Raw genomic sequence first — 13,932 nt, forward strand, 5'->3', positions numbered from 1 at the left:
TCAACTGGCCATTCAAGTAGCAGGTTACCAAAAATAGAAGATTAACGCACTGCGCTGAATATGGTTCTAAATATTTTCGAACTACCGAGGTCGCTCGACGAGTGAAACACGTGGCTAAAAGGCGCTTTGTCATTGGCTGGGGGTGAAGCCCTGAACTTTGTGAGAGCTGTCCTTTCAAAATAAAGGACAAATCTTTTAATTTTTTTATTTTAAATCGAAGTCATTTAAAAATTAAATCGTGAACAGGGTGAATCGAGATCGCGATTTTATAACGATTTATCGTGCAGGCCTAACACACATACATTTGCATTTGACTGTCTGCAGAACAAGACATCGAAAAGTTACACATCATCGCACCATAGTCCCCACCTACTGCCGTTCAGTCGCATAACGGCTGACATTTGCCTACTCTCGATGTGAGCGCCGCATCACGTCAAAAGCAAATAGAACCCATTATAATCACTGACACTGATGTGTCTACACTGGATACAGTATACAACTGTGCGTTCAGTTTCTGACATACTCCACGCACCTGAATCTGTCGGCAACAGGACGAATGGAAGAGTGAAAGAACGTTTGCTTCGAGTCAAGTTTAAACCGCTCTTTGCGTCTCTGTACAAACTTCAGAAGGATCCCAGCGTCAAAAACAAGTGGATGGTTTATTTGAATGGTGTCCCGGATCACGTCAGAGAATTATGTTTGTTCTGAGCATTTTGTTTTGTAAATGAGGCACAGTGTAGTGGAGAGTTCGCAAAGAAACTTTTGTTCAGATGAAGCAGCCAACTGTATTGGATCTGACAGTGACAGCAGCAAGTAAATGATTTAATAATGCTTTGTCTGTTAATGACGGTTTTAAATGGATAATGTTTTCAAAACAATTACTCGCGTGCAGTAGTGAGGGGGCGTGTTTCCTATGCAATGACTGTAGCCAATCATAACATAGGCCGTTTAATGACAAGACTTCAACTCACAAAACGGGTCATTTCAGACCGATGGTCAGAATGAAGGTACTAGAAAATTGTGTGTGTGTGCGCTAAAAAACGTTTTACCTTTACAAGTGAACCTCAAAAAACATTAAAATAATAAAAAAATAAAAATCCATATTATGATCCCTTTTAAGTTGATTCTTTCTATGCATTAAATGAATGCCTCTGTTTTAGAGCTAATCAATATATACTTCCTTTGCTAATGCATCACGTCATTTCATATTCCAGTGAAATGAATCTGTCGTCTGTATGTTTTGAGTGTTTCTTTGTTTGCTCGGCTGCTTAGTTCCACATACCAATTCTCCTTAAAGTCTATGAACTCTCCACACATGCCTCCTACCTCTAATTTAGGCGAGCTAGAGCCACTACTCCCACATTAATGCCCTCACATGCACCTCCGCCATAATTCCTCCCAGCAGGATTCAAAAACAAACTGCCGTTTATTTTTTTTCTACCTCTAATTAACTCAGGATTAGATGGATGGAGGTGTTAAATTGATCTCAGAGAGCAAAATTCAATGAACCTGCTTCATGAAGGAGTCCCAATGATCAGTATGTTGCTCAGAAATTGTTTCATACTTGCTGGCCTCTTTAATTCTTCTGCTTTTCTCCCTCCTTCACTCTATTCCAGCTCTCCCGCTGAGAGTTTTCCCTCATAAAGCCTAGCTTACTCTTAAGTAGAAGACCTCCCACTTTACTATTGTCCCTTAAGCTAAGCTTTACAGACTCTCACTTTTTTCTTTCTTTTTTTTTTTAGTTTCTTGGCTGGTTCCTACATGGTCCTGTAACCCTTGGGTTTCTGGTCCTAAAAATAAGTAAATCGGAGCTCTTTCCCTTCTCTGGAAGCATTTGTAGCCACATGCTTGATGACTAAACGTTCTTGGCTAATAGTGGTGATAATCATAGAAATATGTGTCTGAGCCGAGCAGGGCAACTGACTCACTGAGAAGGTTATGTTTGGAAAGGATTGATGGGGGGGATGTGTCCCTTTTCCTGTTGAAATGCTGATGTGATCACCTCCAGAAAGTGTGATCAATTATTCTTGTCTAGACACGCTCTCAGGGGAGTTCTAGTGTGATGTGGCGTAAACATTACCTGAATATGTCACTCTGATGCTGTTTTTATTGTCAATAATCAATATCATAGAGACTGACTCAGTCTTTGTTTTCTTCTTGTTTTCTTTGGCTGTGCTCTGGTAGCCTCACTTTTTTCCTTCAGAATTGCTGGTGTGTTTGTGTGTGTTTTGTGTGTACACACAGTTGTTAGCACTGCTTTCCCTTATTAAATGTACCACGGTAACCATAAAAGTAAAACCGTAATATTGTGATTGAAATATTATTACAATTTAAAATAACTGTTTTCTGTTTTATTATATTTTGAAATGTAATTTATTTTTGTGATGGCAAAGCTGATTTTTCAGCATCATTACCTTTAGAAATCACTCTAATATGCTGAATTGGTGCTCAATAAGTATTCCTTATTATCAATGCTGGAAAAATGTTTTTTTTTTTTTTTTTTTTGTGGAGACAGTGAAACTTTGATAAATAGAAAGTTCATAAGAACAGCATTTATTTGTAATATTATAAATGCCTTTACTGTCACATTTGATCAATTTAATGCATCATTGCTGAGTAAAAGTATTACTTTTTTTTTTTAAATGTACTGACCCCAAACCTTTAAATTGTGGTGTATTATGCCCTAAAATTGTGTTAACTTGATATTAGCCCCTAATTTCATTTAAAAAATCCAATCTGAAGAAAATGTGTGATGTGCTTGCCTGCGCAAACAATGCAAATGCATTGTGGAAAGTTATAATAGTAATAAGGATGCTTGCGTGATTATGGTAATGTTCGTAATAGTCTGTAAACGAAGCATAATGGCCAAAGGCATCTTTCTGTTTTCACCCACAACAAATACAAACTGTTTAAAGCTCTGAGTGAGAGAAACTGCCGTCCATTCACAGGTTATGGTGTATTGTTATAGTCTGAGTGGTCTCTTTAATGGAAAGCAGGTAGCACCCCTCCTTTCTCTGTCCATTTAAAAGAGGCTCATTCTGATCCGGCTTCCCCAGAGCAACAGGTGTTTTCATCAGGTGCTGTTTGCTCAGATGAGGGGAGGGATTGTTATAGCGTTCAGCTCAGAACAAAAGCTGCTTCAGTCAGGACTGCAGAGATCCAGGATCTCCCTGCGGGGGCTGGGCAGAGAGAGCGAAAGACAGAAATTGGGGTGGTGAGGGAGGGTGAAGTTTCAGTTAAACAGCCCACAAGCCTTTCCTTGAAATTCCTGATCCTATCAGATCCATTGTTTTTTCAGTGGAATACACACATAACCCTTTAGAAAGTCTGTTTGAGTAGTGCACCCTTTGTAATGCTTCAATTTGTGTGTGTGTGTGGCTTTTTTTTAAAGGGATAGTTTACCCAAAAATAAAAATGGCCATAATTTACATTTTCTCATGTCATTCCTAACCTGTATGGCTGAATTTGTTGCCCTAAACACAAAAGATGATGTTTAGCAAAATGCTCTCTTGCAGCATACAATGAAACTGAATGGTGACCACGGCTGTAAAGAGCAGTAAATGCTGACAGAATTTCTTATTTTTTGGGTGAACTACTGCTTTAAGTCTTGATTTTCTTTTCCTTTTTCTTGTCATTGTTGCTATTTATAAGCATATTGTTTGTTTTTGTTTTTGTCTGATTAGCCCTGTATCCCTCCTTTCTTGTTAGGTGGCTGAGGAGAAACCGTGAGAGAGGGCAGCGCGAGGTCCCTGCTCGTCCAGGGACGATGAAGAGGTTCAGGCGTCATGGACATGAGTCTCAGAGGGACAAGCACAAACAGGATCTCTATCAGTTCAACAAGGTGATCAAACCTTCTTCTGTAGAAATTTTGTTTTGCTGTTACACATACACAAGTTCTATTTTTCAGCAGTTTTGTGCCATTTTATTTATTCTTCGAGACTGGAATGTGAATTATTATATAAATTGAATTATTCCCTGTGACTGTTGTTTCCTAAGTGACGAAAAGTCTTGTGTCTCTAGATAGGTGGGAAACTCTGTTGTCATAGAAATAGCATTCCTCACACAAAGCATGTGGGAGATTCAACTACACATACACATATATTGGGGTGTATCCATCCTTTTTATTATAATTTACCATTTTTTTTAACCGCCCCCGATTTAAAATACCTTATTTATTATTTCTAAAGCTCCAGGTTTGCTGTGCTTGTTTGAAGGGCTGTGAAATTTAGCCCAAATGTTTGTGATTTATATATCAATATGACTATGAAATAATAATATTATATTGAAAAAAATTATTATTATTACTACTAAATTAAAATATAATAAAAAGGAATATTGCAATTTCACTGTAAAATAATTGTATTTTACAGTACTCTCCAACCCTGAAAAAAAACTCACCTGCCTGTAGGCTTATTGATCCTGAAGACATTGTTTAGCTTGTTCCGGTGTGTTTGATTAGGGTTGGAACTAAACTCTGCAGGACAGTGGCCCTCCAGGACCGACGTTCCCCTTCCCTGCCTTAAAGTTTCTATTTCTTAACAGCAGCCAGTTTATAAGCGCTTCCCATTACAAGTTTAGGAAGATGTTTGGCGCACGTTCCGTTCCTAAATGCATGTTATAAGTGTCCTAGCAGTGTTTCACTCTTAAACATGCACCATATTTAATTAAATGCAGCCTTTTCAATTTGATAAACGCACTGGGCCATGTGATTTTGTTGTTATTCCAATCAATCATGCAACCCTATATTTTGGATGGATTTTCCCACCCTTAGCTTTTTGTAACAATTTTTAAAACTGTGCCTTCTCTGTGGAGGATACATGCGATGCTGCTATATAATTTGCTCAAAATTAGACCTCTTAAAAGGCAGTAAGATTGTGCTCCCTAAAAATGTTCCATTTTGGAACAGACTATGTACGACTATAATATCTTAAAATGTTAGCTACCCATGTAGTCCACTTATACCAGAGCCCTTGATTGTGTATAATAGTCTTGGTGTGTTCAGCTCTATATTTGTGACATTTCACTCTCATTTCTGTCCTGTCTTTAGACTGTAGAACATGGCTTCCCCCATCAGCCCAGCGCTCTGGGATTCAGCCCCAGCCTGGATCTCCTGGCCATCGGTACCAGATCAGGAGCAATCAAACTGTATCCTACAATAACCTGATGACATTACCAATCTTTGGTTATTTGGTCTGTGTATAACTAAAATTATCCCACTTAGTCACATTCCATTCCCCTGTCTCTGAATCCTCAGGGCAGAGTGACTACAATGTGATATGATGAGATTTCCTGTAGTTTATTGTGTGGCTGTTCTCATAGTGGCTCAATCGTACACGCCCATCATGCAGGTACTTTGAAAGGCGGAACAGTTTATATTAGTGCGTAGAGCTGAGAACACATGTTCATGAAACATTTTTTCCCATACTATTGCGCAATTTTCTCTGTTAGTCATTTACTGAAGAGGAAATAGAAATGAGTAACTTGTATTTGGCCAAAATATGCCTGTTTAAAAAAAAATATATATATATATAAATACATTTGATTTATTTTTATTGCTATTATGCATTATTCTATTAATGCACCACTTATGGCCCAATCTTATATAATACTTTGCATGCTTCTTTAAAATCATACATTACATGTGCTCACCCAATTTTGTGGAGTTCTACATAAATCAGAGATGAATAGAGTATTATCAGGCATGTCGGATTTTGCCATAGAAATATAGCATTTTCACACCTTTTTAACAGTTATTGGCCCTTTGGGCCAATGTCCATAAAAGTTTGTATGCTTCTTTAGAGTCATATCTCGCATGTGCTCACCTAATTTCGCAACGTTTTCAGTTTTTGTTTAGGACTGACAGGCTTTTGGGTAGACTTGTCCACGCCTGTTTTCTAAATGACCCTGGTATAGCTATCCAAAAAGATACTAATTGAACTAGAGTCCAAAGAATTGTCCTGCAGTGGTTTTATCGAGGTTGAGCGTAAAACCTAGGACTAGTTCGCAAAGTAGTTTTTTCGAATAATCTTCAATATTTAGCAAACGATTTGATTGACAGCAATGGTTCAGAACGAGGAGATCTATCTTACAGTATGAATCTCGCATGCATGCATGAAAAATCGCGTAATATACAATAATTTAACATTTTTCATCATCATCAACATTTAGCATTTGATAATTTATCAAAAAGCGTCTTGAGCCAAGGATTCCAATGATATAAGATACTTGAGTCTGCAATGAGCGGTTTAGGAGTTATGAGCAATTTCATCTCATCGCCATCAGCAGGCCGATTAGGGAAAGCCTCTGTGATGTTGAAGATGGGGTGGGTATTACCATCCCTCAGATTTTCAAGTCTCTGGTTTTGCTCTGCCCAATCACTTTTAGGTCAGAATGTTGATTTTTGAAAATCCTAACTATTCAATAGTGTTTCAGCGCAATGCGTTTGTACACCTAATGATTCGCTTCTGTCTGACTTTTAAACCCCACAAAACCAGGTTGTTTCAGTCTTCTGTGCTGTGTGTTTGCCGTGTGTTTCCTTAACCAGTTCTCAGGTACGGAGCTCCAGGTGTGGAGTTCATGGGACTTCACGACGAGAATGCGGCAGTTACACAGGTGCACTTCCTGCCAAACCAGGTACGGCATTAAACTTTAATCCGTATAATCAATGTTTGATCTCACATAGAATTTGTTCATGTTAATTTGGACTTCATTCCAGTCTTTGGGATTTGGCTTCCAATGAGTAATTAGTGGTTTTGGGTGAGGTTGCTATTTCAATATATCAGCAAAATATTATGCCATGGTATGAGACATTTTATATCAAGAACTGTGTATATTATTTTAACACAAAATGATAGATAGATGGATAGATCTGTAACTTTAAACTGATTAAATAAATAAACTAAATAAGTTACGATAGATATGATAAATACGATGGATACTATAGATAGACAGACAGGCAGACTATTTTTGGATAATTCACAGTGAATTTAATACTTTATTTATTTCTTTACAAGTTTGTTCTGCAAATAAAGGCACTATTCTGATTTATGGCTGTATTTTATTTTTATTTCATTTTTGCAGTTGGAGTTTGTCACATTACTGGATGACAACAGTCTGCACATGTGGACGCTTCGTGGACATAACAGCATGTCCGAGCTGCTTGAGATAGGACGTTTCACTCTCTCTGGTCCACCTGGGTGAGTCAAAAACCCACACCTACATACTCACCACAATCTAAAATGATCATGTTTGAAGATTTATTTTGAATGTACTCGGATGGTCATGCGCACACACACCCAAAGAATGAGACATGAGCACTGAGTCACACTGATCCAGACACTACTAATAGTCACTTGTGCTCCGAATCCATACATAGTGCTGTCAGGTGACTTCCATGATTCAAAGTAGCTGTTTTTTGAAATCTGTGATGTCATTTTCTATCCATCAATGAATGATTTCTATAATGCCTTGTTTGAAGCCTGTATTTATAATATGTAATTAACCAACATCAAGTGACATTTTGATCATTTGTATTTTATTTTTGTTGTCATGCTGGGTAGCTCCACCCACAAAGAAATTTAATTGATCCGAAAACATCAGATATTTGTGTCATCAAATTATCATATTAGAATTATTTCTAAAGGATCATGTGACACTGAAGACTGGTGTAATGATGTTGAAAATTCAGCTTTACCAAGACAGAAATAAATTGCATTTTAAATATATATTCAAATAGAAAACGTTTTTTTTAAATTGTAAAAATATTTCATGTTTTTGCTGTATTTAGGATCTATTAAATGAAGCCTTGGTGAGCAGAAGAGACTTATTTTAAAACATTAAAACATTATTTTGGCCATTATGTGTGTGTGTACTATGAAAGTGACAAAAAAAATTACATACAGATGGATAGATAATGCGATTTCATGTTTAAAAATTATTGGTACTACTCTTTAAAAATAGCTTGCAACTGGTTACAATTATGTATGAGAACACATAGAAAATATGCATTTTTGTGTCCATGTTTATTATTAAAAGGAAAAACGTCTATAATGCATTGGAACTGAAAAGGGTATATGACCTAAAAATAACCCAGCAGTCTAGTCTAACTGTCTATCCAGTGTCTAATCTAAGTGTAACTGGGGTAGAAAACAAATCACTAGCGCTTTCATTTTGACCCTCTTGTGATGTGACAGCGCCCCTCCCAGCGTGACGCGGGTCACGGCCGTCCTGGCACACTCATCGGGTGAGCTACTGCTGCTGGGTACGGAGGGTGGACACGTGTTTGTTGTAGAAGTGCCAGGCTTCAGAGAACTGGAGGAGAACAACATAAGCGTGGAGGATGTACAGAACAGGTCAGATGTCACATTGGTCAGATTTATGAATTCATGTAAAACCACTATCTTTTTTTTCAGTAATATGTACTATTCTTTATAAATAACACACTTGCTGGCTTTAAATGTTGAATTTGTCCATACTAAATTGCATATTTATCTTAAAACTGTCTTTAATGTTTTATGTAACATATTTAATGTTTCTGTCTTTTATCTTTCCCAAAATAGTGTTAAATAAATGTTTGGTCACTTTTAATATGAACTCTGTATTTAAAGACAAGAACTAAAATTAGCATATTTAATATACTTTTCTTTGTTCTGTAACTTGCAGTTCTATAATCTCTCAATTCATTTTATCTATATACACATGCTGCATACATTCTTCAAATAGTTTCTCTGGAATGGTATAATGCAACACTTTCACATGCCTCAGATGACTGTTACAGTTACCCTTTGTGATCGCTGATCTGTTCACCGCTACTTTCCCAGAGTTCCAGAGGATTATGCTGGCCGCAGGAATCTGGAGTGTGTTGAAGCTCTGCATGAGAACCCGCTCAACCCACGGCAGGTGCTGATCGGCTACAGCCGAGGCCTGATGGTTCTGTGGGATCTGGATCGGCAGCGTCCCGTCCAACACTTTCTCAGCACACAGGTACCATATAATGCAACGTTGTCATTTAAGCTCTGAAACTCAAAATTCTAACCAAGCATTCTAAGGTTCTAAGAAGAGGCCTGTAACTTTCCCTTTTTTGTGTCCTCTGCAGCAACTAGAGAGTGTTTGGTGGATGGAGGATGGTGTGAACATTCTCAGTTCCCATAGTGATGGGAGCTACTGCCAGTGGACAGTCACTGGTGAGGATCCGCAAACGGAGCCCGAAAAACAGGAGATCCCGTATGGTAAGATTGCTTTACTGGAATGACTTCTTTTTAGTTACAATTTAAAAATGGACGATGTGCTTCTGTTCGAAAACCTATGCTGTCCTAAATTGTGTGCTTTATGCATGTGTACTACATTTAATAAAAAACCTCTTGACCATTAATAAAGTATGTGCTGTAAATATACATGTTTGTAGTATGAATACAATGCATGTGTATTTTCGCTACATTTTTAAATTATTTAGAAAGAAGCTTTTTATGCTCACCAAGGCTGCATCTATTTTATCCAAATGCTGTATATATAAAAAAAATTATAATAATAATATTGTGAAATATTATTACAATTTGTAGAACAGTTTATTTTGATGTATTTTAAAGTTTTTTTTAATCCTGTGATGGTAAAGCTTAATTTTTAGAGCCATAACTCCAGTCTTCAGTGTCACATGATCCTTATATTGTAATATATTTGTGGAAACTGTTAATCCTTTTTCAGGATTCTTTGAAGAATATAAATAATAAAAGAATAAAATGATATTTAATTATCTTTGACTGGTCAAATGTATTCATATTGAGCTATCTCTCCTTACGTCCTTAAATGAGCTACATCTCCACACAGGTACCTTCCCCTGCAAGGCCATATCCAAAATTATACAGCTGCCATCAAAACAAGGGTGAGTCTTGTATATTCTTTATAGGACAGCACTGTGAGTGTTCACTGACTGATGCTGAGATAGGTGTGTTTGCTTATGGTGTCATTCACAGAGTGCTTCTCCATGACTCACACGGTTGGGTTAATATTTAAACCTTCCATGAAGGTTAATATGTTCCACTCCACATTAAGATCCTCTATCAGATTTTTCTTTAACCACTAGCCCATTTTATCATGCTGTCCTTTCATTTCATATTGCTTTATTGTTCTCCTTTTTCATCAAAATATTTGGAAAGTTCTGGAAGATCCAAAGGGGATTTGTCATTTAGTAAACTCTATCTAAAATAATGTGTCTTCTGTCCTCTCCTCCCAGTCCCCCATTCCTCATCTTCAGCGGAGGGATGCCGAGGGCCAGTTACGGGGACAGACACTGCATCTCCGTCATCCACAGCAAAACCCACGAGGCGCTGGACTTCACCTCACGTATTATCGACTTCTTCGTTATTCGCGAGGGAGAGAACCACAGAGGTAGAGAGACATGCTGAGAACTCATGGTTCTTTTCCTCTTTAAAATGTCAAACACACTGTTTTGGTTCCTTTACATGCTTTTTCTACATTTACTTAAAACATATTAGCTGCGCTGCAGTCAGCACACTTCCTCTAAGTGGTCTAAATGTGATTTTGTTGCAGGTGAGCCAAGCGCTCTTGTGGTTTTGGTGGAGGAGGAACTTGTGGTGGTGGATCTGCAGACTGAGGGGTGGCCCGTCATCCAGACGCCTTACCTGGTGCCATTACACTGTTCAGCCATTACCTGCTCGCACCACGTCTCCTCCATCCCACTCAAACTGTGGGAGAGAGTGCACGCTGCGGGAGCCCAGCAGAACACACACTACTCTAAGAAGGTAAGCAAGCATATGTTTGCACAAATACAGAAATATTAAGCTCATTGCATGTTACGGAGTAAAACAACACACCAGGAAGAGAATACTCACATGAAATGCTTTGACCTGTCATTTTCTGGGTTAAAGGGATAGTTCACCCAAAATGAAAATCCTCCCATGATTGTTTCACCATTAAGCCATCCTAGGTGTATATGACGATACACCTTTGTTTTCAGACGAACACAATCTGAGTTATATTAAAATAATCATTGCTCTTTCAATCTTTATAATGGTAGTGAATGGCAGTTCTGATTTTGAAGTCCAAAAAAGTGCATCCATCCACCATAAAAGTAATCCATATAATATCTGTATTTAAAACTTTAAAAACTAAAATAACTAGCTTCTAGTTGACTTGTGCCAAATGAGTAACCCCTGATGTGATGTAGGTGTAGCGTAAGCTTTGATGCCTCTTGCGATTCAAATAAATAGGGCTGGGCAACAAATTCAAGCTTCTCTTCTCTTATATCGAAGTCCTCTGACATTTCTCTTTAAAAATTCTCGTTTTAGACTTCTAATTACGTTCGTCAATACGTCATGAGTCAGGTCAAGGGTTAGTCTTTCGCCGTAAATCGATGTGTACGACCGTCTGCCGGAAGCTAGGTATTCTAGTTCATAAAGTTTTAAATATGGATATTTTTCTTACACAAAAGCATCGCTTCACTTCAGAAGGCCTTTATTAACCCCTCCCCCGGAGCCATGTGGATTATTTTTAGGATGGATGGATGCACTTTATTTTGGCTTTTCAAAATCGCATCCTCCATTCACTGCCATTATAAAGCTCGGAAGAGCCAGCACATTTTTTAAAATATATATCTCTGATTGTATTTGTCTAAAAGAAGAAAGTCATATACACCTAGGATGGCTTCAGGGTGAGTAAATGATGGGTTGATTTTAATTTTTGGGTCACTATCCCTTTAAAAGTTAGCTGCTGTGGGCTTCAAAACTCGCCCACAAGTGTACCAAGTTTTGTTGTGATGGTTTCTGTTTAGCAGCACCATGGACATTTATTCAGTTCTTGTTTTCAAATCTGTCTTTTTGTAGCCTTGGCCTATAAATGGAGGTCAGAATCTTGCCCCAGACCCTCCCCAGAGAGACCTGCTCCTCACGGGGTGAGTAGATGTGTGTGATGTAACGCTGTCGGTCTTGGTGTGATCTTAAGTCTTGAATTCATTGGTTTCCTTGTAAAGTTTCAACCTGTAAAATATGCAGAATTGTTCTCCTCATAATTATAAACCGTGTCAAAATGAAGAATGTTTTAGAATGATCCTTTAAAAATCATTCTTATAAACTTATTTGGGGTTATGTATTTATTGTCAATGTTGAAAATGGTTGTGCTGCTTAATATTTTTGTGAAAATACATTTTTTCTGGATTCTTTGATGAATAGAACGTTCAAAAGAACGGCATTTATTTGAAATTGAAATATCTTTAACAACTTTTATCAATTGAATGTATCCTTGCTGAATAAGTGTTAATTACTTTTTAAAAAAAACAACTAACTTTTGAATATTATTTACTCATAAACAGTGCAACAAATTAAATGCTTTAATCAATTGTTTATTCTATGTCTGTCTTGTTTCGCTCGCATAACTTTCATCAGATAACAAAAAAAGGAACGATCAGATTCTTGTTCTTACTTTGCAAATCGAATCGTGTTATTTCACAGTTCCTAAAAAATGAGTATTATTACAGTAAATCTATTTCAAAGCTAATTGTTACTCTCATTTGGTACTTGGAACCTGTTTAAAATCTTTGCTTAATATAGTTGGGTTTTTCCCTTCTCATGGAAACAAGGAATAACAAGGAAATATGTTCTGTTAAGATGCTGTAATGGTTTCACCTGGAGGGAATGAGGAACTGATTATTAAAATGAATGTTACCTTTCATGTTAAATGTATTCCTTCTCCTCTTGAAAGGCACGAAGATGGCACGGTACGTTTCTGGGACGCCTCAGGTGTCTGTCTTTACCCCATGTACAAGCTCAGCACGGCGGGAGCCTTCCACACAGATGCCGACCCAAATGACAACATGAACCAGGGCAGTGAGGGAGAGTGGCCTCCGTTCCGCAAGGTCTATCTCACCTAAAACAAGCATTACCTCTCACAATCAACGTCCTATTATTTGCACAGCTGTTTACAGTTTTCATCAAACATTTGATTCAGTGTTTATTATTTTTTCAATATATCAGGTGGGCTGCTTTGACCCATACAGCGACGACCCTCGGCTTGGCATTCAGAAGATCCATCTGTGTAAATACAGCGGATATCTGACAGTGGCTGGAACTGCAGGACAAGTGAGTTTACATGTGGGAGTTTAAGAGATGACTGACTCGGTTCACACACATCATTAAAACAAGCAATGCTAAAATGGTTACTTTTGTTCAGTTATTACTTTACTGTTCAAAAATGTTGGGTTGATAAGATTTTTTTGAAACGAGTCTCTTATCCTCACCAAAGCTGCATATATTTTATGAAAATACAGTAAAAACGTTGACATAGTGAAATATTATTACAAGTTAAAGGTGCAGTGTGTGACTTTTAGCGACATCTAGCGGTTCGGTTGCGAGTTTACGCTAAGGGCTCAGCCCACCGCTCACCCCTCCCTTTCGAAGAAGCTACGGTGGCTAAAACGGGACAAACATCATCGTCTGAGACGGCAGAGAATAGCCAGAGTAAACCAAGTTTCTGTACCACAGTCCATTATAAACCACACCATGGATAAAGTTTACAAAGCCATAGTCAGGTGAGGATCAAGGGTCTTAATATATAATATAATAATAGTAATTAGTTGATTGTCTCACGAACGAAACCAGCACATTTCCCCCCACATAGCAAACCCATAATACAGCGAGGGAGAAGAACCACATGAAACTATGCAACTATATATTTTTTCTAACAGGGTAGTAAAAGTTTAGCTGGCTAATATGAGCTGTTACTGTGGCTGAGCTGGTTAAAGCGTTAAGCCTTGTTTATACTGGACCCGTCCGCATGAGCCCAAAGCTGCCTGCGGCAAAAATAACGTGATTGTAACAGCGCGCGCCTCCGCATCCCCTAGACCCCATTTACTACACACAATAGGCTTTTTTTCTCTGATTTTGGAAACTCGATCGACTTAAAATGCTTCCAAGATCGACGGGT

General features: G+C 37.9%; 1 protein-coding gene across 4 annotated transcripts in view; it reads left to right on the forward strand.

The window, feature by feature from the left end:
• llgl2 (LLGL scribble cell polarity complex component 2) overlaps positions 1 to 13,932 on the forward strand; it is a 32,715-nt gene that overhangs the window by 6,992 nt on the left and 11,791 nt on the right. For all 4 annotated transcript variants that reach the window (XM_077200502.1, XM_077200503.1, XM_077200499.1 and 1 more), the window contains exons 2-14: positions 3,709 to 3,841; positions 5,048 to 5,145; positions 6,552 to 6,633; positions 7,081 to 7,196; positions 8,193 to 8,351; positions 8,820 to 8,982; positions 9,095 to 9,227; positions 9,823 to 9,877; positions 10,229 to 10,383; positions 10,546 to 10,757; positions 11,838 to 11,905; positions 12,712 to 12,865; positions 12,984 to 13,088. In XM_077200502.1, coding sequence (XP_077056617.1) covers positions 3,767 to 3,841; positions 5,048 to 5,145; positions 6,552 to 6,633; positions 7,081 to 7,196; positions 8,193 to 8,351; positions 8,820 to 8,982; positions 9,095 to 9,227; positions 9,823 to 9,877; positions 10,229 to 10,383; positions 10,546 to 10,757; positions 11,838 to 11,905; positions 12,712 to 12,865; positions 12,984 to 13,088 — 1,575 coding nt within the window. In that variant the 5' untranslated portion in view covers positions 3,709 to 3,766. The remainder of the gene's footprint in view (positions 1 to 3,708; positions 3,842 to 5,047; positions 5,146 to 6,551; positions 6,634 to 7,080; positions 7,197 to 8,192; positions 8,352 to 8,819; positions 8,983 to 9,094; positions 9,228 to 9,822; positions 9,878 to 10,228; positions 10,384 to 10,545; positions 10,758 to 11,837; positions 11,906 to 12,711; positions 12,866 to 12,983; positions 13,089 to 13,932) is intronic.

This window comes from Siphateles boraxobius, unplaced genomic scaffold (assembly GCF_051911475.1).
Source record: "Siphateles boraxobius isolate OS27281-9 unplaced genomic scaffold, OSU_SipBor_1 46, whole genome shotgun sequence".
Classification (NCBI taxonomy): domain Eukaryota; kingdom Metazoa; phylum Chordata; class Actinopteri; order Cypriniformes; family Leuciscidae; genus Siphateles; species Siphateles boraxobius.